The sequence below is a fragment of the Chelonoidis abingdonii genome, chromosome 2 (assembly GCF_003597395.2).
Source record: "Chelonoidis abingdonii isolate Lonesome George chromosome 2, CheloAbing_2.0, whole genome shotgun sequence".
Classification (NCBI taxonomy): domain Eukaryota; kingdom Metazoa; phylum Chordata; order Testudines; family Testudinidae; genus Chelonoidis; species Chelonoidis abingdonii.
In genome coordinates, this window is record NC_133770.1 from 90792694 (window position 1) to 90820257 (window position 27564).

General features: G+C 42.6%; 1 protein-coding gene across 1 annotated transcript in view; it reads left to right on the plus strand.

Annotated features, from left to right (window-relative positions):
• STAC (SH3 and cysteine rich domain) overlaps positions 1–19928 on the plus strand; it is a 108539-nt gene extending 88611 nt beyond the window's left edge. The window contains exons 8-11 of the mRNA XM_032780206.2: positions 2290–2378; positions 7343–7394; positions 7493–7630; positions 17398–19928. Of these exons, the coding sequence (XP_032636097.1) occupies positions 2290–2378; positions 7343–7394; positions 7493–7630; positions 17398–17496 (378 nt within the window). The 3' untranslated portion in view covers positions 17497–19928. The remainder of the gene's footprint in view (positions 1–2289; positions 2379–7342; positions 7395–7492; positions 7631–17397) is intronic.
• Positions 19929–27564: the final 7636 nt, after the last annotated feature.

The window sequence follows — 27564 nt, forward strand, 5'->3', positions numbered from 1 at the left end:
GTGAGAAAAAAAAATAAACCCTCTCCTTTTTTTTTCCTTGCCGTGCTGTGCACACACACAAGATCCACTCTGACACCAGTTGTGACAAAGTTCCTCCTCTACTTGGTGGTCTGCGTTATTGGCAGATTTGTTCACCTCAGTGATCTTCCCCTCTGTTGGAACCCACATCTGGGTCGGCACTCCTCCTGTGCCTGGTCCAGAGTTGGGAGGTTTGGGGGGAACCCGGGCCCGCCCTCTACTCCGGGTTCCAGCCCAGGCCTGTGGATCGCGCTGTCTATACGGCTCTTGTATACAGCTGCATGACAGCTACAACTCCCTGGGCTACTTCCCCATGGCCCTCCTCCAAACACTTTATCCTCACCACAGGCCTTCCTCCTGCTGTCTGACACTGCTTGCCTCCTCAATCTCCAGCAGTACACGCTCTCGCTCTCACTCTCTCACCTCCGCTTTCTCTCACTCTCACTCTCACTCTCAGCTCCTTGCCTTCTTGGCTCCCAGCTCCTCACACACTCCTTCCTCTGGTCCTCCCTGCCTGACTGGAGTGAGCTCCTTTTTAAGCCAGGAGCCCTGATTAGCCTGCCTTGATTCGTTGCAGGTGTTCTAATTAAAGTAACTATCTCTGCTGCCTTCTAGAAAGATCTTACTATTGGCTGCCAGGTGGGACCTTGATTAACCTGGAGCAACTGCCATTTGGTTACCAGGGTACTAGGGATTTGTTTAGCCTGGGGCTAACATACCTGTTTCTCAGTACTTTACTGTAGCCATCTGGCCTTGCCCCATCACAATATGCTATATCTTGATTTTAGTAAGGCTGTTGACACAGTCCCACATGACAGTCTCATAACTAGGAAATGCGATCTAGATGAATTTACAATAAGGTGGGGGCACCACTGGTTGAAAAACAGTATTCAAATAGTAGTTATTAACGGTTCACTGTCATACTGGGAAGGTGTATCTAGTGGTTTCATTAATAACTTAGATAATGGAGTAGATAATTTGCTTAGAAAATTTGTAGATGACACCAAACTGGGCGGGGTTGCAGGCACTTTGGAGGGCAAGATTAAAATTCAAAGGAACTTTGACGAAATGTTGAATTGGTCTGAATTCAACAAGATAAAATGTAGTAAAGATAAGTGCAAAATACTTCATTTAGGAAGGAAAAATCAAATCCACAACTACAAAATGGGAAATATCTGGCTAAGTGGTAGGACTGGCCTAAAGGATCTGAGGGTTACAGTGGATCACAACTTGAATACGAGTCAGTGATGTGCTACTGTTGCAAAACAGACTGATATTTTCAGGGTGTAAGAACAGGAGTGTTGTATGTAAGACACAGGAGGTAATTGTCCTGCTTTACTCAGCACTGGTGAGGCCAGAGCTGAGTACTGTGTCCAGTTCTGGGCACAACAAAGATCTGGACAAATTGGAGAGAATCCAGAGGAGAGTAACAAAAATCATAACAGTACAGAAAACCTGACCTATGAGGAAAGGTTAAAAACTGGGGATGTTTAGTCTTGAGAAAAGAAAAAGAAAACTGATGGGGGCCCTGACAGTAGTCTTCAAATATGTTAAGAGTTGTTATAAAGAGGACTCTGATCAATTGTTCTCCATGTTTATTTAAGCCCATTGCTTCCTTCATCTGCAGCATGGGAGCTTTAGGTTAACTATTTGGAAAAGCTTCCTGTTCTTCCAAGGGGGTTCTGGAATCCCCATCATTGGAGATTTTTGAGAATAGGTTGGACAAACACCTGTCGGGATGGTCTAGGTTTACTTGGTCCTGCCTCAATCCAGAGGGCTGGACTCGATAACTTCTTGAGGTCCCTTCTAGTCCTACATTATAATGATTCTATGTGACAGTAATAAACTGCCAGGCACATATCATACAGCCCTTAACATACAGTGGAGAGCATGGGCTTTTTAAAATCTCACTGAAAATATGCACAAAGCACTCTTTATCTGCTTCTGGAGGATGAAAAGCTGAGTCAGCTCTGCCAGAACTTGACCCTTTGGTTCTAGAAGGTCTAATTGTTGCAAACTTCAGAAGTCATGTTTATCCCCTAATACCCTCTTAAAACTCAAACATTTCTTTGATTTAGAGCCAACTGTGCATCTTGTCCCTATGTCTGTAATGAGATGAACCAAAATCCTGGCCTGAAAGGCCCCAGAGTTCAATAAAGTTCAGATCTGGAGCCAAATATTACATCTCAGACCCATCTCTAACGAGGGCATGGCAATTCTAGCAGCCAGAAACTTACAAGATTTCTTATCTGTTTTTTTCCCCCCTTAAAGGGACCTCTTTTTAAAGACACATTACAAATGCACACCTACGTTGCCTTGTACAAATTTGTACCACAAGAGAATGAAGACTTGGAGATGAGGTAAAGTACTGACATATTTACTCATTGATTTGACCCAGGAAAACTGAGAATGGTGCAGACTTAAATTAGTAGTATACTTTTAATTCTAATTTTTGCTATGCATATTTGTATTTTATTATTTATATAGACATGGTCTCACAGCTATTTAATTATGTATTCTTTCCCTCCTTCCACTTATGAAAATGCTACAGAGTTGAGGACAAGTTTTTTACAAGGAAAATAATGGCTAAAACGTTCAAGTCATTTTGGTGCCAAAGTCCAGTGAGTTAGGCGCTTTTGAAAATTATGTTTTAAGTCCCATTCAGTGACTTTCAGTGAGATTTAGGTTCCTAAATGCTGAAGTCTCTTTTGGGATGGTTGACAATTTTTTGACAGAAAATTGGATTTTCAACCAAATACATATTTTTGCAGCAAGTATCTGCTTTCCTTGAAATTTTAGATTTTTTTTTTAAATCAGAAAACGACAAATTTTGTTTTGTTTTGGCCAAAAATAATTCAATTTTCAGCAACCAAAAAACTGAAAAAATATCAGGTTTTTAATTGGGGGGGGTTTGACAAAAAAGAGTCCACAGGAAAAAGAATCCCATTTTCTAACCAGATCTAGTGACAATATCAGAACTTTTAGCAGTGATATTTAACTGATTGCTCCCACCCCTCCTTCCCTTCACCCACGCCCCCAGGGATTTTGTCTCCGAAAAGGGGAATGAGGAGGATCTCAAGATGGTGAATGACGGCTAGTGTGTTTTCATGTACAATATATGGAAGGTTGGTTTCAATTGCAAAATTTTCTGGTTCAAATATCTTTTCTTTAGCACTTTTTCATGTAACCCTGCGCTAGTGCTGCCTTATCCAGTCTAACAGGACCTGTCCAAAGCCCCACTGAAGTCAAAGGGAATCTTTCCATTGACTACCATGGGCTTTGACAGAGGCCCACAGTGAGTAGTTTGTTGCAGAGAGTTTAATAGGCTCTAGGAATACTGGCTGCTTTGGGCACAGTTCACAAAACACATCAGCTCTCTTCATGATTTACCCAAGGTCAAACCAGTCAGATGCTGACTCCAATAAAATATATGTAACCCTTCTGCCCATCAGAGCTGGCAGCAATGAGGGCCAGGTTCAGTATCTAAGGGTTCCGTTTTAATGACACAATGCAAAACTGGCTCGAGCCCCCACCCATTGACCTGGGCAATTATATACCAACGCTTGGTGCCTCTAAGAGACGATATTTCCTCTCTCGCAAGCACAGATGCTGGGTGTAGCAAAAGCCTTTTAATAAAGGAGGGAAACACCACGAACAGGATTCATAACACAAACCATGAGCAAAAGACCCACCCCCAAGTATGTTTGGCAGTGTCCTTTTCCCCTCAGGGTCTTAAGTCCAGCAACTCAACAGTTTCTATCCTTGGTCAGTGCAGCCCCCAGAGTTCAGAAGTTCATCTGCAGAGTTTATCTCCCAGCCTGGGTGGAAGTCAGAGAAAGGTATGGTGACATCTTACATGCTCCACTGCTTGGGTTGATGGCCAATTGCCACGCCTCTCCATGGGATTCTGATGCAGTCTTCACTGACAGCTGCACCTCTCCACCAGCCAGCCTGCTAGCCACGCCTCTCTGCTAGCCACGCCTCTCTCCTAGCCACTTCTCTCTGCTAGCCACTCACCAACTTGTCTTCAGGCCCCCCCCCTTTACTTAACACAGCTCTCAGTGATTTCAGCTCTTAGTAACTTCAGCCCTTTAGTATTTTTCAGCTCTCAGTGCAGGCACACTCAGAACCACTAGCCCAAAGTAGGTCTAATGCTTAGACCTAGGAATCAGTAATTACAGCTCTGCAGCACCTAACAAGACTCTAACTGAGTCAAAATTAACTGTATTATTACACCATGGCAAGGAGTGTCAAAATGCTGTTTAGGGGCCCATACTACTAGGTACACATGGCTATCCCCAGCTGCTCTCAATTCACTGGGCTTTGGAACCCTGGCAAGTGCTACTGAGTTGAGGGCGAGTCCCTCCATCATAAAATGCCAAGTACAGTTCTACTGTCCGTGATTCACATAGCCAGGATAACAAAACTTTATTAATCCTGCCCCAATAACAAAGAGACTGGGGATTCCACAGCAGCCAAAATGACCATTTGGGCCAGCAGTCCATCATGCTAGGCAGTGTGGGTGTGCCCATGCAAATGAGATCAGCCCCTGAAGTCTTTTCCACAGCTGACCACAAGATGTCAGAGTAGAGCTCATTCTGACTGCTTACAAAGTCACTCAAGAAAAGTCCCACTCTTCAGCATCTCTCTATTTCCCTTTTCAGCTGTGCCCTCTCCTTGCTCAAGATAGAGCTACCATTTTGCATGGCTGGCATTTTTCCATGATTGCTTTGTTTCAAGTGTGATAACTGTGTAGAAAATAGCCACATGCGGGATATTTGCTAGGAATCCAGAGCCTCCATGTCTAAATGCTCCGCATGTTGGACTCTCATTTTGCATTATTGATTTATTTTCGTTTATGCACTCACTCATTCGATTAAAAAGGAGCACCATCTTAAAATGTAATGTAACCACACTTCCCAAGGATATCTAATAACCCAGCAGCTGAACCATGTACTCAAGATCTTACCATCCCCTGCCAGAGTCCTCCCACACCCTTACAACAAGGTATAAAAATGTGCCTTGCAGTCCATGCTGATGCTTGATAAATGAGGACTGCGTTGGATTGACTTGCCTTCTCTGTTGAGATGCCAGCTAAGTTTTTGATTAGTGCCACTTGTTATGGTGGTAGATTTTTTTTGTGTAGCCCAAAGCCATCACAATGAGGAGCATCAAATAGCCACCAGATAGCAATGCTGTTTGATTGTTACAGACCTGGGCTAGATTCACACTGGTCACTATGGGTTAGATTTTTGTTTAAACCAATGGGAGTAAGACACCTAGGTGGTTTTGAAAATTCCACTAGGCACCTGTGTGAATCTTTAGATGCCTAAATACCTTTTGAATGCTGGCCCAAAGCACTTTAAAAACGTTGGCAAGCATTATTATCCCCATTTGATAAAGGTGAAAACAGAGACAGAGAAAATAAAAACTTAGTCAATTGACTTTGATGGGAGAGGGTCTGGCTTTTAAGTGGCATAGCTAGGAATCAAACACAGGTCTGATGCGCTGTCACTGGCGCGCACTGTCCAATCAGTTCCTGGCATGTTCCAAGAAGACTGAAAGCTTTATGGTTCAGTGATGTCATCACTCTTGTACAAGGAGTTCAAGACAGGATGTGGGGAAAGCTGGAGAAATTAGGGTTCAGCTATTGCCCATTAATTTCAGTGAATTCAAAACCCTCGTTGCCCTCAAGGAAAGGCTCACAGCCAGCAGAACAGAGCTCTTGGAGCTGGTCACATTGGGAAGTGGGCAGAACTTACTTCCAACAGCACAGTGTGTCATGTTTGTATAACAACTTGTTGCAGCATCAAAGTGGGTCTTCAGATATCTGCTGCACTAATGCTGCAATATTAGGGATGAGCCCAGTAGTCTCAAATATGGCAAGTTGGAGTAGGCTAATATTTCTGGCCAAATTATTCTCCCAGCCTGAGGCTGTAACTAGTCAGCTTCCTTATGATACTCAGCAATTACAGCATGACTCCACACATTATGAAGGTAAATATGTCCCATTTGAATCAAAAAGACATTTCTGTGTAGAATTACATCCCTGCTGATTAATTATATTTGTCAGTTAAATAAAACTGTTTTCCTGCTGCCTTCCTTTAGCAGTAACAGCACGAGAACCTGGCTGATAAGATTCTGTGTCCCAACAATATTTAATGCCTTTATGTAACATGGCAATCCCTGTTACAAATAGGTATTTCTAATCAGTTTCAGACTAAATTGGAAGCAAAGTACATCACACAGGATTTGCCATCTTACTACAAAGGTCTTTCTATAAAAAGGAGGGGAGGAGATTGTGTATTCTAAACTGGGATATCAGGTTCTAATTGCTGAGGTACAGTGAAATTTGGTTTAATATATCACCCACCACTTTCACAGCCCTTTACTGCTCCTGTTGAAGTCAGTAGCAAAACTGAATGGGAGTAGGACCCAGGCTCTGTGTGGATCAAACTTAGGGGCCATATTGTGTCTGGCCCTAGAATGGATGGAGTTGGGGGAGGGTTGAAGGCACCTTCTCTCTGCCCAGTGCCTGCATTAGCCAGGCACAATAGTAGTCCTTCCACTCTAGGAAGCACAGGATCACATCAAAGGGGATGGGGAAAAATGGGGGTCATGGCCATGTGTCCCTCAACTTCCACCTAATGCAACCCTCACCAGTCCATGGCTCACTGGCCAGAACACAGAAAGGAGAAGACTGTTCCATTCTATAGAATGATGTCATATGTACTCTCCCCTTCCATGTGTCAGGTTGCTGGGCCAGAGATTATGCTTGTGAGACAAAAATCCCTCAGAGTATTCACCCTGGTATTGTATCTTGCCAAACTGCCTCTAACATGAGCCAGTGCAAAGAATACAGGGCCAATCCTCACCTGGTATTTACAGGCACAGCGCTACTGACTTCATTCTGTCCCCACTCAGCTGCAGGTAAAAAATGTTACAGCTTGTGGGTGTATCAGCAGAGCCATGCAGGGCCTGATTGTTCTACTCGGCATCAACATGTACAGGAAAATTCAACGGGACAAATTTTGCACCCAGTTACAATGGTCCAACCATGTTGGCATCACTGAGCTTTGTACTTGTATAACTGAGAGCAGAGTTTGATCCTCTCTCACCTGGCAGATGAAGATTTTGCTTCTGTGCTCGTATCTGACTTAGGAAGTTCTCACTGCTTCATGGCTTTATGTGTAGTGTTTAATGAGATATAACCATCAAGGCTGGGTTACCCTTCTAAGAGAATTTCACTATGAATGCTGGTGTTCTGTTGCAATTAAGACAGATCTTAATCGAAATTCCTGACATCTGTCTTTTCTAATTATAGACCAGGTGATATGATCACACTGCTGGAGGATTCTAATGAAGACTGGTGGAAGGTACATGCCAAATACTCCTATATCCTTTAATTAAATAAATTAGTGGTATTTATAATGAGTATGAAGGTCATTCTTCTGTCAATGTGCTTGCTCCATAGGGGAGAATTGAGGACAGGATAGGATTTTTTCCCGCTAATTTTGTTCAGAGAGTGCAACAAGACGAAAAGATTTTCAAGTGCGTCAGAACATTTATCGGATGCAAGGAGCAAGGACAGATTACTCTGAAAGAGAACCAAGTAAGTGAAGTGCACCATTTACTGTACATTAAGGACACAGTTCTGCATTCCTAGTGTATCCAGTAATCTGCTTGGTTTCATAAGAAGTTTTGGGTGTGCAAAAAGACCATGAGCAGACTTTCACAGCAAATATAATTTTTTTTCAGTAAATATTATTGATATTGTGGTAATACCTAGCGCCCAGTCAGGATCATGGCCTCATTGTAGGTACACTAGACCTGTGTAGGAAACTGTTTTTTTCATCCCCTGATAGTTTTCAAGATTTTAAAATTTCTTCATATGCCAACTCAGGCTGAAAAATCAAAATATCAAAAATGATCATGAACATATCTGAAAAAAATTCAGATCAGGCCAATCTAAATGTTTCCTTTCAACAGTTTTGATGCATTTCATTTCTATTGGCTTTTTAAACCTTAATTTAATATAAACTAACTCAAATTTCAAAACAAAGTCATTTTGGACCAGAAAATGAAATTTTTTGTTTTGAAATTTTCAAAACAAGATTTTTCAACCGTTTATAAACTTTTTTTTTTAAATCAAGATATTCGTGAAAAGAACTCTTTCCCACAAACAGTTTTGGTTTTGACAAATCAACATTTTCCACTGAAAAAATGTTTTGTCAGAAAATTCTGACCAGCTGTACCAAACACTGGGAAGACAGACTGTGCCTCAAAGAGTTTATAGTCTAAATCCTCAATCCCACAAAGATTTAGGGACATGGTTAATTTTACAGACTGAATTGTCCTAGTGACTTCAGATGGGACAAATAACAATGCGTAAAGTTAAGTACTTATATAAGTTTGTTGCAGAACTGGGGCCTCATTTAAGACAAGACTCAACAGATGTGTTTAACAGACAATAGGAGGGAAGAGGAGGTTAATGGTAATAGTGATGGGATTGCTGATACATGGGGCAATATGTGAACAACTGGAGGCATCCAAATAATTCAGGATGGGATTTTCAAAACTGCTTTGCATTGGGCCTGACCTTGCTCCCACCAATGCCAATTCCCAAAGGCTTGACTTCAAAGGGAGCAGAGTTAAGAAAACAGCATCCTTAGATCTCTTTTAATTATCATTTTTAAATGCCTGGTCATTCCATAACTCCTTGTTCCTCCCTTTCCCCCTCATTCCTACACACTGATCTTTTAAAAAAAAATTAAAATCACCCCTGTATAATATTTTTTCACTGGACTCACACAGTCTATTCACGCTGAAGGTCTTTGATCAAATCCTCCTCTTTAATATTGTTTTTAAATGTGCACAGAAAATGATGGACATATCTTTCATCTGTGGATATGCCTTGGTGTGCTCTTATTTCAAATTTGATTTTATAACTACTTTTCCTGAACACTGACTGGATCCAACTGACATCAGTGGAGGGCTTCTATGGGACTGCACTGGTGTAAATGAAAGCAGAATTGGCCCATTCTACATTAAAAGAACATCAACACTGTGACAAACACAGTAACATAACTAAGGAAACGAACAACTAATGGAAAAAATACAACCTAGGTTCTATGATACAAAGGGACATCACCTCGTAATCTTCCTCAGTGCATCCTATTAGAACTAATTATTTTCCCCTCTTCATGGGGCTTTTTCTTTCCTTTGGAGATTTGCATCACATCTCATATTCCTAGGGGCCAAATTGTGTGCTAACTTGCACTCTCCGCAATGCCACTGACCTTAATGCGGTTGAATAGAGGTGGGGGGAGGTCTAGGTCAGCATAGAATTTGGGCCCTAATGTTTCTTTAATGTAGCATTTGCTTGTGACATTTGTTAGCACTTCAGTTTGATAGTGGGTTAGCATATTTCACCCCTTTGATGTAGAAGAATGTCTAAGTGCTAATATTTTGTGGCAACATCAGCCCTGTAAATAAGACATTGGAAGAGCAGAACTTGGATTATATAGTTTGACTGCCTTCCTTCCGCAAGGACATTAGGCAGCACTGAAGCTGTTAAAGTGAGATAAGCTGCATGAAGTATTTTACCAGCATAGTAAATTAATGCACAAATGTCTTCACTGTGAGGCTGATTTTCCACTGCCCTGCACCTTGTGTGGTTATTTTCATCTGTGCAAAGGGATGGGAAAAACATGATCCAATCAGGATAGTTGGGGTTTACACTGCTTTGCGCTGGCATGACTGTCTAAGTAAGGGGGAAGGGAGTGGGGAATCTAGCCCTGTGAATGTGATGTGTCAACATGAAGGTAGATTGAGAGATGATTTGCACGATTATATCAGATTATAATGTTAAGTATGTGATATCCTGTCAGTTAACATGACTAACGTTGTAAATGCTATGGATCAGTTTTCTTGTATCATTTCCCATAAAACTATAATTTCTAAAAGATCAGATACAAAGTATGGCACTTGTCTCTAAACATGAAACCATCCTACTGTCCTTTTTTCATAATAGGATTGCATGGGAGCTATCATCAGGAGCAGCTCATTGTTTCAATTCAGTATATGAGATGAATAGAGGTGGACTAATTCATCCCATCTGTCAACCTCTTTGTTCCCTTTTAGTAAGGACGAGCAAACTTCTCTTGCTTAATTCCAAACCCATGCAAACACTGAAGTTCAACCTGAATGCTGTTCACTTAGGAGAAGCTGAGGGAAAGGGAGTGAAGAGGGAGAAAATGTGTTCAATGGAAAATAGAGCACAGAGATCAGGCAGAATGAACAAGTAAATGCAGAGGGATCTGGGGAAAAGATGTAGAGACTGAGAACAAAATCTAGGAGGTCAAATTATGACCAGCCACTTCAGGGAGATGCAGGAGGGGAGATGCAAGGAACCTCCATGCCACTTAGCACAACTTCAGAAAAAGGTCATTCTGTCACAATTCCTCCAGGAATCCCTCTCATCATCCTAGGCATATCACTGAAGTGGTCTGACCCCCACACAGGGCTGTACTTAACTGGCACAAGTCTAGATCATTGAACTTTTGAAAAAAAACAAAAAATGGTTTTTTGACCATTACAATTTTTCCTCCCCAAAAACTATGTTTTTGCTATGATTTTTCATTAAAAGGTTTACTTTTCAAAAATCAATTTTTTAAATGTATGTTTGTCTCTCTTTTTCTCCATTCCTTTTTTCTGTTTTGCCACTGAAAATGGAAAATGGGAAAGGAAAAAAGGAGAAGAAAAATGAAAAACAAGAAAGATTCATGTAGGAAGATTGGTTTAATCAAAAACCCAAAAATTTCAGTGGAAAATTTTGAATGAAATGAAAAATGTTCATTCCTTTTGACATATTTTTTTGAAAATACTTAACATTTGTCAGCTCTGGACACAAGTGAGGCCAAAATACATGCTATACACAGTGCACCACTCATGCCAGCCTAGCTTTTGAAGGAAAAGGAGAGATTCTTCAGTCCCAAACATAGAGCTCAGATTCTCTTTAGCTAGAAAATCTGCATAATTCATTTAACAAATGAATGTAAATTATATTAGCACAGATTCTCCTCATTTTACATTCATGTAAATTGACTGGATCAAAATCTGTGCTGGCCCAGAAGTCATACGAAAAGCATTTGTGACAATGAAGTCAGTGGGGTTACACCAACAGAGACCTGGCCCATTGAGTTTAATATGAGCTTCTCATTTTCAAATACAGTGCTTGTCACCAAGGGCTTTCATACCGCAGGATGCTCCTCCTTATGCTTGAACATAATTCTCTGACATGTTAGTGGGTTATATATGCACATTAGGAAGAGAATATACAAACCATAAAGTGCTCGGTGCAGAAAATGAGGAAATTTTTGTATACATAAAATACCTCTACCCCAATACAATGCTGTCCTCTGGAGCCAAAAAATCCTACCATGTTATAGGTGAAACTGCGTTATATCAAACTTGCTTTGATCCACCAGAGTGTGCAGCCCTGCCCCTCCAGAGCACTGCTTTACCACGTTATATCGGAATTTGTGTTATATCGGGTCGCGTTATATCGTGGTAGAGGTATATTATATCAAATCAGCAGCAAAGTTCATAATCATAGACAGGCAAAAATACAGGCTATGTCAAATACAGGCAAAGAGATTTTCAGCATCCTAGGCATCCTGGGCATGTCTTCCTGTGTCTTTGCTTTGCACAGTTTCAAACACTTTGAGTTTCAGGTTTATCCAAACCTTTATGGTAAAGCTGATGCTGAGTGTATGTCTACACAGCTTGCAGAAGCAGGCCTCTGATCTTAGATCAGTAGACTCAGGCTAGCAGGACTCATGCTAGTACTCTAAAAATAGCTGTATAGACAGCACGTTGACATTGCAGCTTGAGCTGGAGTTTGAGCTCTGAAACCTAGGGAGTGGGGTGGGCATTAGAGCCTGAGCCCCAGCCCAAGACACAAATGCAAAGTGCTGTCTACATCACTATTTTTTAGAGTCTAGGACAAGCCATTCTAGCTGGAGTCTGTTACTTTGGGCTGGGAGGCCTGCTTCTGTGGGCTGTGTAGACAGATGCTAAAGAAGAGAAGGGAAACAGCACATTTTGCTCCTCCCTCTCTTGCATTATGTAAGGATTCCACTTCACATAAGAGCTCTTGAAAAATTCATTATGAAAAATGAAACTCAGCGTGTGAAAAAAGCATTCTTCAAAGACATCAACATTTTTCATGCTAGGCTTCAGTGACAGACTTGTGCAGGTTGAAACTGGTTCAGAAGAAAAATTTCTCTATAGGGCTCAATTCTGCACCTCCTAGAAAAAAAAATTGTATGCAGTGTTGTAGCCCAGGATATTAAAGAGACAAGGTGAGTGAGGTAACATCTTTTATTGGACTAACTTCTGCTGGTGAGAGAAGCTGGTCCAATAAAAGATATTACCTTCTAGAAAAAAAAACGTGAGTTTTGCTGTTGATTTCAGGAGAGTAAGAGCGGGTCCTTGTTTTTGAGTCTGAAACCAAAGCTAGCCAATTTTTGCAGGTTTTCAGATTTTGAAACAAAACTCTTGCATGACACTAGTTGTATAAACTTTCCCATTTGAGATTGTGTCCTCACCTGGATGTGAAAATCTTTCTCTAGCCTGAAACATCTGACCCAGCATATCAGTTCAATAACACAGATTCTGCAGCCTTCCCTTTATACATTAGCAGGTCTTAAGTGAACCTCTGCTCCAAAAAAGAAATCTGCATTTTGAAACGTATCTAAATAGATATCATTATGCGATCTATGTTTGAAAAATAACATTAACAATAAAATTAGCATTTTGACCATAATGGCCTTTATAGGACTCAAAATAATCTACTGCTTGAACCTCTGCTTATTATTCTCACTAATTTCCTATTTAAAACAAAGGACATGAACACTGGAAAAAAAAAAGCTTGAGCCAGATCGACAGCTCCTGTAAATTGGGGTAGCTCCATTGAAGTCTATAGAGCTACACCATTTTATATGAGCTGAGGATCTGGTCCCCTGTTCTTCCAAAAAGTTGAACTACTATAATCCAAAAGGTCCAAGGTGGCAAAGAAATTCATACCCAAAGCTAACAGTCAGTCCTTTAATCCAGTCCTTTGCTTCTTGGATAAGCAGATGCCTTCAAAAAGGGGAGTTGTAATTTTCCATAGTGTACAGTGCAGCAAATCATAGAGGAGTGACTTGAGAGACCTGAAAAACTAAGCAGAAGGATCAACACATTTATCAAAACATGGCAATGTAAATTGTTTCTATTACATAAAGAACCTCCCAGGAAAGAGACATTGCTACAACTACAGAACTAGCGTCTGTCCTTATAACTTGACACTGCTACATAGCAATATTGTACTGACATGCTGTTAGAACACCCAAGCCCAATAACTGGGTAGAACCTCAGGGCTTTGTACTAACACAGCTTTAGACTTTGCTGTCTCTAAGCACACTGAAACTCATGCTCCCAGCCTAGCAAGTTTCTGAGTTCCCATCCTGAAATACTGTAAAGGGCCCTGATTTTCCCTGAATAGTTGCTTAGCTCTGTCTGAAAACCAGGCCCCTTTAAGGTATCTCAAGAACCTAAAATTGATGTCTCCCCCCCCCCCCCCAAAACACTAATTATGTTTGAAAATTTGGGCCAAACTAACTTCCCTCAGATTGGTGGAGTGTAGATCTTCCTCCAGGCCATTCTTGGAGCCTAAGTTATCAATGTCTTGGCAACTTGAAATCTGTATCCCTGTTGTATTAAAGGGACTGGCTAACACAATGGAGTGGGAATGGACTCTGGAGCCTTGCATTAGTCTGTTAGTGATTCACATCCAGCCCTGTTGGTAGTCATCACCATCTGAACGTTCTTTGGTAACCCGTGTGAAACAAGCTGGTGCTATCAGTCCAAATGCTAGGGCACTAGTGGGCACAAAATACATTATCACAACTGGCAGTTTTGATCGAGAAGCAAAAAAAATGAATGGTGATTTCAGGGGAGGATTGAAATGAATTGGCAAGACAACCTAGGGACGCTTACCTGGCCACACCAGTTTTACAGATATATAGAGGACATCAGCCTCCAGGACTGTCAATCTGATACCTTTCTAAAGTTCTAAATTCCCGCTAGAAACTGTAGTGAGTTTGTATCCAAATTACGATTTGATGGAAACCAAGGCATGGCATGGCAATGAGAAATGGTGTTTTAAGACATGCAGGAGCCCGGGGAACATTCTGGGGTGAAAATAAGAGATAGCAGTGAAAATCAGCGAAAGCTCAGAATTGCTGTTTGACAAAGGGCATTTTCCACTTGAGCCTTTTGCTCTCATGGCAAAATGCAAAGTATAGGACTGATGTGAGCTGAAGACTATTAATAACTGTGCAGTTTAAAAGATCATTTCCTAATCATTCATCTTGCCCGTCTGTTAAGGGAAATGTGACGGACAAGAATTCTTCAGGGTCAGAATGTGTTGCCAAGTTCAGGGAACAGTCAGGATCCCAGCAATTTTTAAAAAAAATAGAATGGAAACAAAGAATTGGGAAGTGACTTTCTAATATTAGATCATGTTTTCTGCCTCCAGTTCTCTCCTCGGACCACCCACTATCTTAGAAATAGCCTGAGAAATGGTCACTTACACCATTTCTAACCTCATGAATCAGCAGCAGTGTTTCAGTGTCTGTGTTGCTAATTTATTGGGGAGTTGCTTCCCAGCTGCTCACTTGCTTTGGCAGTATGGCAGCCTCCCATGCATGAACATGTCAGCATGAGTAGGCTCCATTTTAAGCAGATTCCAATTTGATACAGCAAGCTGTAAATGCCCAACAGCAGTAGTCTCTCTCACTCCCCCCCACCCACCACAATATTGTTTTGCATTTATCAGCAGCACTGCATCCACCTAGCAGCTGAGGCACTATGCAGGGTCCCAATCTAATGTGACAACAGTTAGCTATAAGGGGTTTCAGTCTCCATTAACTTAGATGTCTTTTACAGTGCTTTAACAGTTACTTCTGATTTACCCCTGAGCAAGATAAGAATCAGATCCAAGGATTACAGCTTGCGGCCAATGCTTGAAGCTGGCCAAGCTCTGGTCAATGCAGGACGCCCGAGAGGTGAAGGAAGGAAAAAACTGCTAAAAGCCACCTTTGCATTCCCCCAATCCCTGAGGTTGCTAGGGGCTGATCTGGCCCGCTGAACAACTTGGAGCACCTGATCTAAGTTCTGGCAGCTGTTACAGCCTCCTAAGACCTGATGTCTGGCAGAGTGCCAGCTGGAGGTTCCCACAGGCAAGGACTAGAGTATTACTAGCTTGCAAGAGAAATATATTGGGACAGGCAGTCCCTTACAGGGATCAGGAAGGAATATTTCTACCCAATGCACAATTAGCCAGATGTATTCTGTCTTTGGGTTTTTTGCCTTCCTCTGAAGCATTAGGGATTGACCACAGCTGAAGACAGGCCACTGGACAGGGTGGACTGGTGTTCTGAGGTGCTAGAGGCGCTTTCTTAGAGGCCTGGCTGGTAAATCTTGTTCATGGGCTGAGGGTCCAACTGATCACCAGATCTGGGGTTGGAAAGGAATTTTTCCCCCAAGTCAGATTTTCAGGGACCTTGGATTGTTTTCACCTTTCTCTGTGGCACGGAGTGTGGATCACCTGCTAGGATCATTTGAGTCTATCCTACCTAATCATTTCTTCGCCCCTAAGGGGGCTTGGGTTGCTGGTGACATCTCAGTCTGGCACAGAACATTTTAGTCTGAGGACTAAAATGCTTTAGTCTAATCCCAGTTACCGGGTTCAACACAGGGGTAACTGGATGAAATGTAATGGCCTGTTATATACAGGAGGCCAGAGTAGGTGGCCTAATGCTCCCTTTACTTCTATGAAACCATATCCTCCTACCTAATTAGGCCGCAGTTTCACAGAGGATGTTACCACTGACAGCGGTGGGAGCTCTGAAGGGAATCAGCAGCAAGATCAAAAACCCTTTGAAAGCCCAGCCTGCCGTCGTTCAGTTATTGCAGAGGGGGATGAAACGAGACTTTTGTGACTATGTGATTTTCTTTGAGTCATGAAGAATTATGCCCATTAGTGGTTAGGCATCTAAATGTCTTGGAGGATCTGAGCCTATACATATGTACAATACCTACTAGAATTGGCCTGTAATCTAAGATGAAGCATTTAGGTACTAATGTAATAAATATAAATCATCATCCAGCTGAAAATTATGCAATTAGATATATTTTAGGGCCGTGTGTTAGTTGCATGTCCTCTGAGTAACTTAAGTATTGCCCATACTGGTAGCATATTCTCCCCTGTTCAGAGATAACACCATGAAGTGATAGTTCGGCTGGCATGATGTCAAGGATGCAAGAGTCCATCAGAGAGACCATTCAGTGCCCCACATCACTGCTGTGGATGCATCTGTTTTATGCTTAACTTTGGAATGCTGTTTGATTTAAATAGCTTGTTTGCTGGAAGTGTACGGATCCTTAGCACCACATAGGGGGTTCCAAAGAGGATGGATCTAGACTGTTCTCAGTGGTACCAGATGACAGATCAAGGAGCAATGGTCTCAAGTTGCAGTGGGGGAGGTTTAGGTTGGATATTAGGAAAAACTTTTTCACTAGGATGTGGGTGGGAAGCACTGGCAATGGGTTACCTAGGGAGGTGGTGGAACTCTCCTTCTTAGAGGGTTTTTAAGGTCAGGCTTGACAAAGCGCAAAGCCCTGGCTGGGATGATTTAGTTGGGGATTGGTCCTGCTTTGAGCAGGGGGTTGGACTAGATGACCTCCTGAGGTTCCTTCCAACCCTGATATTCTATGATTCCATGTTGACTTACATTTATTAAAGTGATTTGGGATATTTTGTTTGTTTGTTGCTTGCCCAACTGATAAACTTTACAGGGCCAGATTTTTAGAAGAAAGCTGCTCAGTAACATGTAAAAGGCAGGTCTCTTAATGGTGTCTCAAGCTGGGCCCTCTAAAACTACACTACCTCAAATCACGAGTCACTTCAGAGAATATATTATTTAACCTTAGTATTGTAGTAGAGTCCAGATGCTTCACTCATGATTGACTCCGATTGTCAAAGACACTATACAATCAAACTCAAAGTGAGAGTCCCTGCTTCAAAACTGTTGACAGAAGACACTTCTCACTGATGTCAGGGAAAACTGCAAGTGTATACTGGCATTTCAAAAGGAAACCCTTGATCACTTTATATATGGAGGTGGAGTTTCTTACATTTGGAGTTGAAATATAAAGGGGACGGCTCTATATACAGGCTTTATAATCACAGTCTCCCCAACACAGTAAGTACTCGCTCATGGAATAAAGTGGCTGTTTATCTGAATATTTTTCCCACTCTTTTAACTTCAGATCTGCGTGACTTCTGAAAAGGAACATGATGGCTTTATCAAAGTTTACTGTGGGAAGAAGAAAGGATTTGTCCCCCTAGATGTCTTAGAAATCATCTGATTTCAGCACTGCATTTGCTGCAGTAGGAAAGCTTTGCTGGCAATGCCTGTCTGCCTCATCTCACACTGTGTCAACCTGGCAGGGCCGTCTTGCAGATGATCAGGGACTAGTGAGACGACCGCAGCAACAAAAAAAAGACACTTAGACTGTTACAGCAACAAGAAAGAAAAAGACGAGTGTTGATTAAAATAATATATATAAGGAAACCTTTAAGGGGAAAAGGGGCCAAGGAAAGTAAAAGGAATAAGGTAAGGAATGGCTGGACTAGCTCATTTCCAGTGCAAGATGGCTATTAATTATCCGGATGGAGACAGACAGACAGACAGCTGTTCTGAAGGACTAACCTCATACCTGCTCATCTGTCTTAAAAAAAAGCTGTTGGAGTGCGTTTTTGTTTGAAGTGTGATTTCAGGGGGGGAGGTTCAAACTGTCCTTGTAGCACAGTCTGATCTTGTAGTAAAGTGTGACTGTGATTGTAGAGTTTTGTCCACAGTATTAGCAATCAGCATAGCGTTTAATCCTGATGTCGAGTCTTATAACAAAAGCAGTTTGGCAGAACTGTGTAAACGTCAGTCTGAGAAGTTAATGCACCATTGTCTGGATGCCAATGGCTTTCTCTTTCTCTGTGCTCAGACTGTACAAAAGAGCAGCCAACTTCTACGTCCTTTGCTTTCTCTGAATACAAACAAAACTCTTGGCACATGTTGGTTGTAACAGCTGCTCTGGTAGCTGACAAACTTAGAGTCCCTCCTGTTCCGAAGGCCAGGCTAGAAGTATTCCTCTGTGATTCCTAACTCCTTTATCTGGTGGCAGAGGAAGTGTCAGAAATACAGAGCTGAGTGAGAGCCCCATGCTTGAAAAGTTTTCTATTTTTCCATGAGTATTAAGTTTGAAGAGATTTTATATATTGATCCTGTTTATAAGTAGTAGATAATCAACCAAGCTCCTTCTAGAGTGAAAACACTAGTAAAGAATTGCAGTAATTGTTGGTAAAGCCAGGAAGCCTCCCGATCCAGGATCCCAATGAGAGAGAGAGAGAGAAACTAGAATATCATTTAATTGTATTAACACAAAGTCTCTTGCTTCATTCACTAGAGGGGAGCTTTTAGGAATCAGACTAAGCTAAATTCTGCCTTCACACACACATGCAAACCCTATTGATGCCAATGAGGTTACAAGAGGTGTCTGTCAGGGCAATGTTTAGCCTGTTGTCTGCATCATGTAGGCCCATCTTGTAATCTGTTCGGTGCATATGAAGCCCTGCAATGGTCTCTGTGCAGGCATAAGAGTCTGCCGGTGCAGATCAGATTGCAGCATCGAGGCCTTGGCCTATTGGTCTCATAACATTTCCCACTTGAGTTCTTGCCTTTGTTGTCCAGTCTGTGACAGAACTCTAGTCTATATTACTACCAGGGGTGCTGGAATAGTTTTTATAGTGGGGGTGCTGAGAGCCACTGAACCAAACTGTAAACCCTGTATATAATGGAACCCACTTCAAGACAGCAGGTGCAGCACACTCCTGGTTCCAGCACCTATGATTACTACTAGAGATAGACCCAACTCAAAATCCTAAATCCATATATTCCCACACAGAGAGAGGTTTCAGATCTGCATCTGAACTTCACATGTGGTCACATTCTTTAAAATGGGCTGAACCACAATCCTGCAATCAAGCACTGCAGAATTATGAATCTGTATCCATAAGCCCAGGTCCTGCAGCTAGATTGGCCTATATGAACTGTCCATGCCGAGGCTTCCTGAGGACAATGGGGTTCCATTCAGCCTCAAAATGCAAGGTCAGAGCCATATATTGTAGCTCTCGTCTGGCTCTCATTATTGTGGTAGTGTCAGCTGATGAACCTTTTTTCTTCACAGCTAATGTAATCTAAACAAATCACGTCATTTCATTTCAGACATTGCTCAGTGGGGAGATCAAAGATATATAAATGGCCTTTTTCAGTGTAAACAATGAACTACTTTAACTCAACTTATTTTCCAAGGTAATCAGAAAACTTCTGTGGGGGTGGGGAGACTGAAGATGCTGATATGGCTTAGAGACCAAGAGGAAAAGCAGCAAAAATGCTATTAATCCATCCTGCTTTATAACATTATTTTATTTGATATTCACCAATTTTTAACAAACCTCGAATGCCTGTTACAACTAAAATTATTGCTTACTTTGGTCCAGCCTGTTATGCATAAGACTAGGGAAATCTGCTTGAATCTCTACATATATGCTCTTGTTTACATGATTGCATCATACTGTGATTCCCTCCTATGTCACTCTCCTCCTATTATTTCAGTTTCTCCCTAAAACATGTATCGTACTATTCAAAGAATAATATGAACATTAACTACAATTCACAATGGCCTTTAATCAATGTCAGTTTGATTTCTTTTGATACCAAGCAATAAATAATAAAGTGACTGAAAAGCCCTTTAAAAGTAATGCTTGCTTCACCATGATGTAATGTAAGTGGATTACATCATGGTGAAGCAAGCATTACTTTCTAAATAAAAGCTTTCATGGTTATTTTTACTTTTTCCTTTTCTGTCACTGGTTGATGTATATTTTGTCCCTGATTCAGCAAGTTGTTTATGCACGTGCCTAGCTTTAAGCAGAAGAGTAACTGAAGCCAGGCACTTGCTTAAACACATTACTCATCAATTTTGGATGCCTTACTTTGATTTCAGATTGGCATTCCATAGTTTTTTCTACCATGTGCAGTTCATCATAGATATTTGCATTAATAAACAGATAAAGTCCAGATCATCACTGCGGCTGCCTATCTGGCACTTGCTCAGATAAATTGTATTTTAAGAGATAAGGGTTGTTCATATCTAATTTTATATTTTGCTTAATAAAGAACATGCAGCAGCTGGCTGGAAAGAGAATGGAGAACACGTGTATCAATCTCTTCATTGCATTGGGTATTTTATCATTACGGAGACGTTATCGGAGCACTTACTGCAGGCATCAGCAACAGGAGTTGTTGAATACTTTCATTTAAACCCATAGGGCTTGCTCCTGCCCCAACTAGAGTTTCTCCTTTGAAACATTTCTAAAACAGTTTTTCTGTAAAATAGTAGTATATACAGAATGGTGCAGTGTAGAATAAAGGTTTTGTTTTATCCATGCGGCTTTGAGATAGTCGAAATTACCTCTCTTTCAGACCGCTCTTTTACAGTCCAAACCCATCAGTCTGACTACAGCAGGGTTTCTTGCAACACTTTCTGAAGCAGCTGGTCCTGGCCACCATCAGAGACAGCATACCGGATTGGCTGGACCACAGGTCTGATACACTGTGGTTGTCTGTATGCTTATTCACATATGCAAGATAGAAACACATAGTAGTTAGATATTTTCCATAAGTTTGTCTCATGCTTAAACAAATGTTTTTGCACATCATGAAAGTGAAGAAAATATTTAAAATGCACAAAAAGTCAGTTTTCATTCTATCTGGAATAGATCATGGTATGAAAGATATTACCACGTATATTATTCTATAGTTCACTAGCTTATTTATAACCATAAACCAATCAAACCAGTTCATTTTATATATTTTGTATGAAGTTACAAATCATCATCCAGATGTGTGCAATATGTTTTGTAAAGCACATAGTGCCTGGCTTCTAAATGTTTTCCAGTGGGACCATATGTCAACAAATTCCTCACATTTAGTTTTTTCCATGGCAAAAATAAAATAATCTAAGTTAAGAGGCACACAAGTGTTATTTTTAAAGCCACTCTTTATATAGAAATTGGTAGTATGCTTGGGGAACAAACATTTGGCAGATTTTGCTCACAAGAGGCCCAGCCCTGGAACAGCAGCGTTGCTGCAAGTCAGCATGTAGCTACATGTCTTACGCCATTAGTCCTTCGTAGGCACAAGCATCAAATGGATGGCAAGTGCATAGGCCCTTTATCGTCCAGCCTTATTGACTGGTTTTCTTAATGTTTTTGGCACCTAGAGCCTCAGGTAAGTGGCACCCTGAGATGGCAAGATAAATAGATATAGGGTGCTATTTGCATTAGACAAAATGTCTACCATATAAATGCACATCTGCGCTGCAAACATACAATATTGTAGGCATGTTCATAACAAAACACTCTCCATTTCCAAAATACATGCCCCTAGCTAATCACAATTAGGTTATTTTACCATATAAAAAGTATTGTACCCCAACCCTAGAACCACAGTCAGATCGATATGTAAAACTCACCTCTTGAACTGAGCTTTCTCACTATAACAAGATACTCAAAATATCTCTCTTCACTTGGGGCTAGACATATATTTTTTTTAAAAAGGTGTCCAATGCACAGATGCTATGGTAAGGGCACAATATGAAAATCTATATAAATGAGACAGAAACAGCCCATTGGTACAGCTAGCTAAGTATCCTGCCAGGCCACTGATACCTGATGATCAAAGGAACGTGGCACATAAATAAACAAGGGTTATTTTAGCATTGAAACAAACTGCAATGAGCTCCAACAATGAGAGGCCATAACAAACAATCGGGATAGCCTGCCTAAATATATATCTCAGGCCAGGTCTACACTGCGACTTTAAATCGGTTTAATGGCCGATATACCGATTTAACGCTGTATCCGTTCACACGACGTCGTCATTAATATCGAATTAAACGGCTCCTCTTAAAAATCGATGTTCGGAACTCCTCCAAAACAGAGGAGTAGCGCTAAATTCGATAGTGATAACTCGGATTAGGGTTCATGTGGAACGGAAATCGACGTTATTGGCCTCCGCGGCGGCCATCCCAGAGTGCAGCACTTGACTGCTCTGGACAGCATCTGATCGAATGGCGCGGGCCAGGTAAACAGAAAAGCCCCGCGAACTTTTGAATTTAACAATTTCTTGCTTGCCCAGCGTGGAGCTCTGATCAGCCAGTGCTGCGATGCAGTTTTTGAAATCGAAAAGAGCGCTCCACAAGACATACGGGAGATACTCGGTCTGGATCGCTGTATGGGGAGACAAATCTGTTGTACTCCAGCTCCGTTACAGAACAGGAAATGCCAAAGCTTTTGAATAAAAAACTCCAGGATACACAAGCGCTGCGTGACAAGGTAAACGGGAAGCCCAGAGACTCAAATGGACGCTCCATGAAGGGAGGGAGGGGTACTTGAGGACTCCAGCTATCCCACAGTCCACTCCAGCTAGTCTCTTGAAATTATTTGCATTCCTTGGCTGAGCTCCAATGTCTGTAGGTTCAACACAGTGTCTGGCGTGGTTCAGGGAACAGCTCCTCAGTTTATTTCCCCCACCACCACGTGAAAAAAAAAGGGAAAGATTGCTGTGGATATGGCGTTTGCTAATGCACTCCGCGAAAAAGGCGCCAAAGGGTTGTCTGCTGCCTTCACAAAGGGAGGGGGAGGCTGTACGCCAGCACCACCCGGGCAGTGTTTTCTGCACCATCAGGCACTGTGCTCTCCACCGGAGGGGAACTATGGATAGCTGAGGAACAGCTCCCACAGTGCACCGCTCCTCGAAATCGATGGTAGCTTTGGACCATGGACGCAAACAATCGATTTCGGGATCCCACTGTGGACGCGCTAAACTGATTTTATTAGATCTGTTTTGTAATATCGGTTTAAGCTAATTCGAAATAATCGTGCAGTGTAGACGTACCCTCAGTTGCCAACATTAAATTAATCAAGGCTCCAAAGCCTCCGACACAGCACTGATGATGAAGTGACAACACCCCACCCCTCGTTTGTGTGCACACATACACACACACAGATGTAACATCAGTTCTTTGGCACCCACTCTTCCCCTACTATCCCCATCACAGTAGTAATTTCCCACCCACCTACCCCCCTCTGCTATGTTAGCGTGCCAGATACACCCTAGCTCTGAGCTATGTGCCATGCAGGCAATGCCTATTGCTGAATGGCTCCACCAAATCCTGTCTGTCCTCCCCACCGGCAATGAATGCATGACAGTTCTGCTGCTGGGGTCGGCTGCACCCACTGGAGAAAGCGCTAAAGTTTTCCCCACAGGAACAACAGTCAAATAAAACTGACAGTTAAAATGGCAGGCAGGCCACACCAAAGTGTGGCCTTCTTAATGACACATTACACAGCCATATGCAGACCCGCCAGTTCTTGTGTCTGTCTGCCATGGTCCGTTTGTCATGATTATTATTAAATATCTGAGCCTGCCCTGATTCACCTTTAGCCCACCATCCATTCGTGCTTTGGTTGCATTGACTCTCTCGCTTCTCTCTTGATGGCGTGTCCTTTCACTTATGCAAGCCTGCATCGCAGCTGCCCTGTTAAATACTCAGCCTCGTCCCTAAACCGAATCAATTGAATCTCAGTTTCTCTGAAACACAGGTCCTGCATGCTTTCCCTACCAGCCCCTGGCCAGAAAGCTCAGTAGGGGCATAGGGCTGATCTGAGATGAGGGGGCCAAGCAGCAGGAGAGGGTTGCATGTCTGAGCAAAAAACTGTGATGATTTGTTGCACTTTGGAAACAGCCCACATTTCGAAGGCCTGACCAGTACATGTTCCTCTTGCCCCCTTACCAAGGGCTGTGCTCCTTGTGGATGGTAACCAAGTCACTGCGAGGAATTCCTCTTTGTGGGTTTTTTTTTAGGCTAATGATGTTGCATCTCCTTTGGCGAATACTGTGTCACTGCAATGGCTCCGTTGAAGTACCCTGAGAATGTCCTGGGCCCCATTAGTGCAGCACAATGTGAAATGACAAGAAATGCCCAAGTAGAAAGGGCGGGAATTTTGTTTTTCGCTCCTTAATTTTCTGGGTGGTGCCTCATCAGATTACAATGTGCAATGACTAAATTCCTGCACAAGAGCAATGAGCATTGGTTGAAGAACATGTTTGCAAAGCGGGAGAGTGATGTGATGTACTAGCATTCACTACTTTACATTCATTTGGAAGGGGTATGTGGGAGGTGTTGTGTTTGGTTTTTAATCGCATACGGTGAGGTTAATCAGACCTGGCTGGCCCACATGGACACCAACGAAGCAGAATTCTTTGACCAGAGTGGCTAGTGTGTAAAATTAGATACAAGCAGGCTGTTATTCACAAATACTGGCGTCACGTGACACCCCTTGATGCTTAGAAATAGCCACAAGGTATGTCATTTTATACCAAGGTGGGAAAGGCTAGGGTGACACTATAAGGACATAAATATTACACATGGTATGCATCTTATAAACAGCCATCCAAATTAATATAGTGCTAACTAGACTAGCATGGCCACTGGGATGATCATGGGCTAAGCTTAAGAGCTTCCCCCGGTACTTAGTTGGAACCACCAACCGTTTGTGCGGCTGCCATTCTTCCTGGTGTCCACCAGAAAGAATTTCCTTGTATAAAAGTCCTTGGTCTATAACAAACCGGGATCGGTTAGAAGAGCTGAAGGCGGTGGGGTGCTCGTGCCGCCACTCAAGCTTTTTGAAGGCTGTCATCTTGCTTCTGCTCAGACCTGGAACTGTTCCCTTGAGGCCTGGGGACACCAGTTTCTTCCTCATGACTGTGGACTTGGGCCTTGGTTCCCTCTGAAGCGATGTAGGTGTGGGTTGTTCTGTTGCGGTGAAATCACTCTCCGCTGGTGCACCTGGGATTTCAGGCTCTGCTGAGCCTCTCGGTATGGTTGCTGTTGCTTTCTGCCATTTAAGGCTCGTTGGCCCCCTGGCGTTGAGTGTAAGATGTGGTTGCAAAACTGCTGGTGCTGGTTGCTGTTCCAGTTCTGGTCCTGGAACTGGAGTGCTGTGGCTTGTTCAGCGTGTTGGCCATGGGATCGGTCCACTACCTTGTCTGGGTCTCTGGTAACACAGATGGTTCCCTGTGGACTGCTTAGTAACAGAAATGGGTCTGGAAGCTTGCATGGCCTTGCTGCGTGTAACCATCCACTCTCTTGGCCCGCTTCACGCTGGTTGGCAGTCTTCCCCCAGTAGCATGGGGGATGGAAAATTTGTCATAAGACTGCAAAAGTCACATCCTGACCAAGCCTTTAATCTGGACAGGCAGTTCAGCTGTAGGCAAGTCTAACAGCTTCGTGACAGTAAGTGGTAAATGGACTTTGGGCCTTTGGTTGACGAGTTGGGATCCACAAAGGATTGGTGGATAGATGACGCTATGTGCCTGTGTCTTTCACACGGTAACCTTATTTCGGCCCACCTCAATTTTCCCTTCGCTCACAAGGGGATTTGAGAGTATCCGGACTGGGGATCTTTGGTGTGATGGGGTTGTAAAGACTTTGCACCCGGTGGGTTTTTGGGCAGTTGGCCTTATATGTCCAGTTCATTTACACTATAACATCTTCCCAGGCTGACGTGTCACTGGTTCGTAGGTGAGTACTGAGCACTGGTGAGGTGGCAAGAATAGGGTGTGCTGTGGCTTTCCTTGGGTTGGTAGGTGGGTTTTGGGTTGCCCCGGTTGCAGGGTTTATGTGCAGGTACCCCCTGGGGTTTTCATTGCGCTGCCTTTACAGTAGCTTTCTTGCTTTCTGCCACTTCCCATCCACTGGCTTCATTCCACAGCCTTGGTGAGATTTTGGGTTTTCATCTTGTATGTACCGTGTTTATGTCCTCAGAAACACCATCCAAGAACTGCTCCATTTGTATGAGGAGGTGCAAGTTCGTCAATGGATGAACATTGTTCCTGATACAGGCCCTTATATTCTTTCCAAACGTGTAGGCGTGTTTGGGAAATGACCCACTCTGATTTCCACTTTTGGGTTCTGAAAACGCCGACGGCAATGATCCAGGTTATCCCCATTCTGGCATCTGGCCTTTGGTTTGAAACAGTTTTATAATCGTTCATTTTGTCCTTTGGCCATTTCAGCCGCCACCGGTCGCTAAGGGTCCCTGAGAATGGTGACCTCACATCTACCATGATACTGGTCTTCAGAGATGCTGTAACCCAATGGCAGCCTTTAAAATTTTTAAGAAGGCCTCAGTGTCATCACCTGCCTTGTATAGTTTGGAATTTTTTGTGCGGTTGAACAACGAACTGCGACGGGTGATTAAGATTGGCTGCGTCTACAATTCCAGGGGTTCTAAATTCCAGGGCCTGCCGTGGGCCTCCCTCTGTTTTTTCCATCTCTTGTTGGTGTTTTTCCATCTCTCGTTGGAAGGATGCATCTGCATCTTATGGGCTGCCATCTTTCTCTTTTTGTAGCCTTTCCATCTTTTGTTTGTTTTATGGCTGCCTGTGTCTGTTGCCATCTCGTTGTTCCTTTTGTTTATTTCTAGTTCTTGTAGTTTGTTTCCTGTCCTTGCTTGTGGCTGCATGTTCTGATTTGTCTTCATGGTTTTTGGTTTCAGGTCCATGGTTTTGTTCCTTCTTGTGTTGGGGTGCCCTCTGGTGTTTTTGTCTGAACTGCTGGCTCTCTGTTGTCTCCTGGAGTCTGCCTAGCAACTCCTTTTGTTTAACTTCTCTGCTAGCTAACCTTTGACATGCAAATTAACTAGTCAAACCAGTTTATTTAATAGTATTTCCTCAATCTGAACCTTAGCGTTCAAATATCTGAGTGCCTAGCATAAACCCTCTAAGCTTAATTACCAGCTTAGATCTGATATCTCGCGCCACCAGCCAAAAATTCCAGGGTTTTGGCTCCCTCTGGTCTCCCCAAACCCTTCCCTGGGGAACCCCAAGACTCAGAAGCCCTGAGTCTTACCACAAAGGGAAATAACCCACTTCCTTTCCCCCTCTCTCTCCCACCCAGAATTTCCTCTCTGGGCTAACCTGAGAGTTACTGATGCCACCTCTTTACATCACAATACCAAGAAGCATGTCTCCTCACTTCCACAAAGAGACAACCAAATACAAGGAAACAGAAATGATTCTATCTCTCTTCTCCCTCCCACCAATTCCCTGGCAGCTGGCAGAATAGGGCCCTTACCTTATAAGATTGCTCATAAATGGGGAAGGATGGGCCTGGGGTTTAGCCACTGGGCTAGGGCCCAGGAGATCTGGGTGCAATTTCCAGCTCTGTCAGACTCTCTGTGTGACCTTGCGCCACTCAGTTAGGACCAGATTTTGAAAAAAAGGTTTTAGGCACCTAAAGATACAGCTAGGT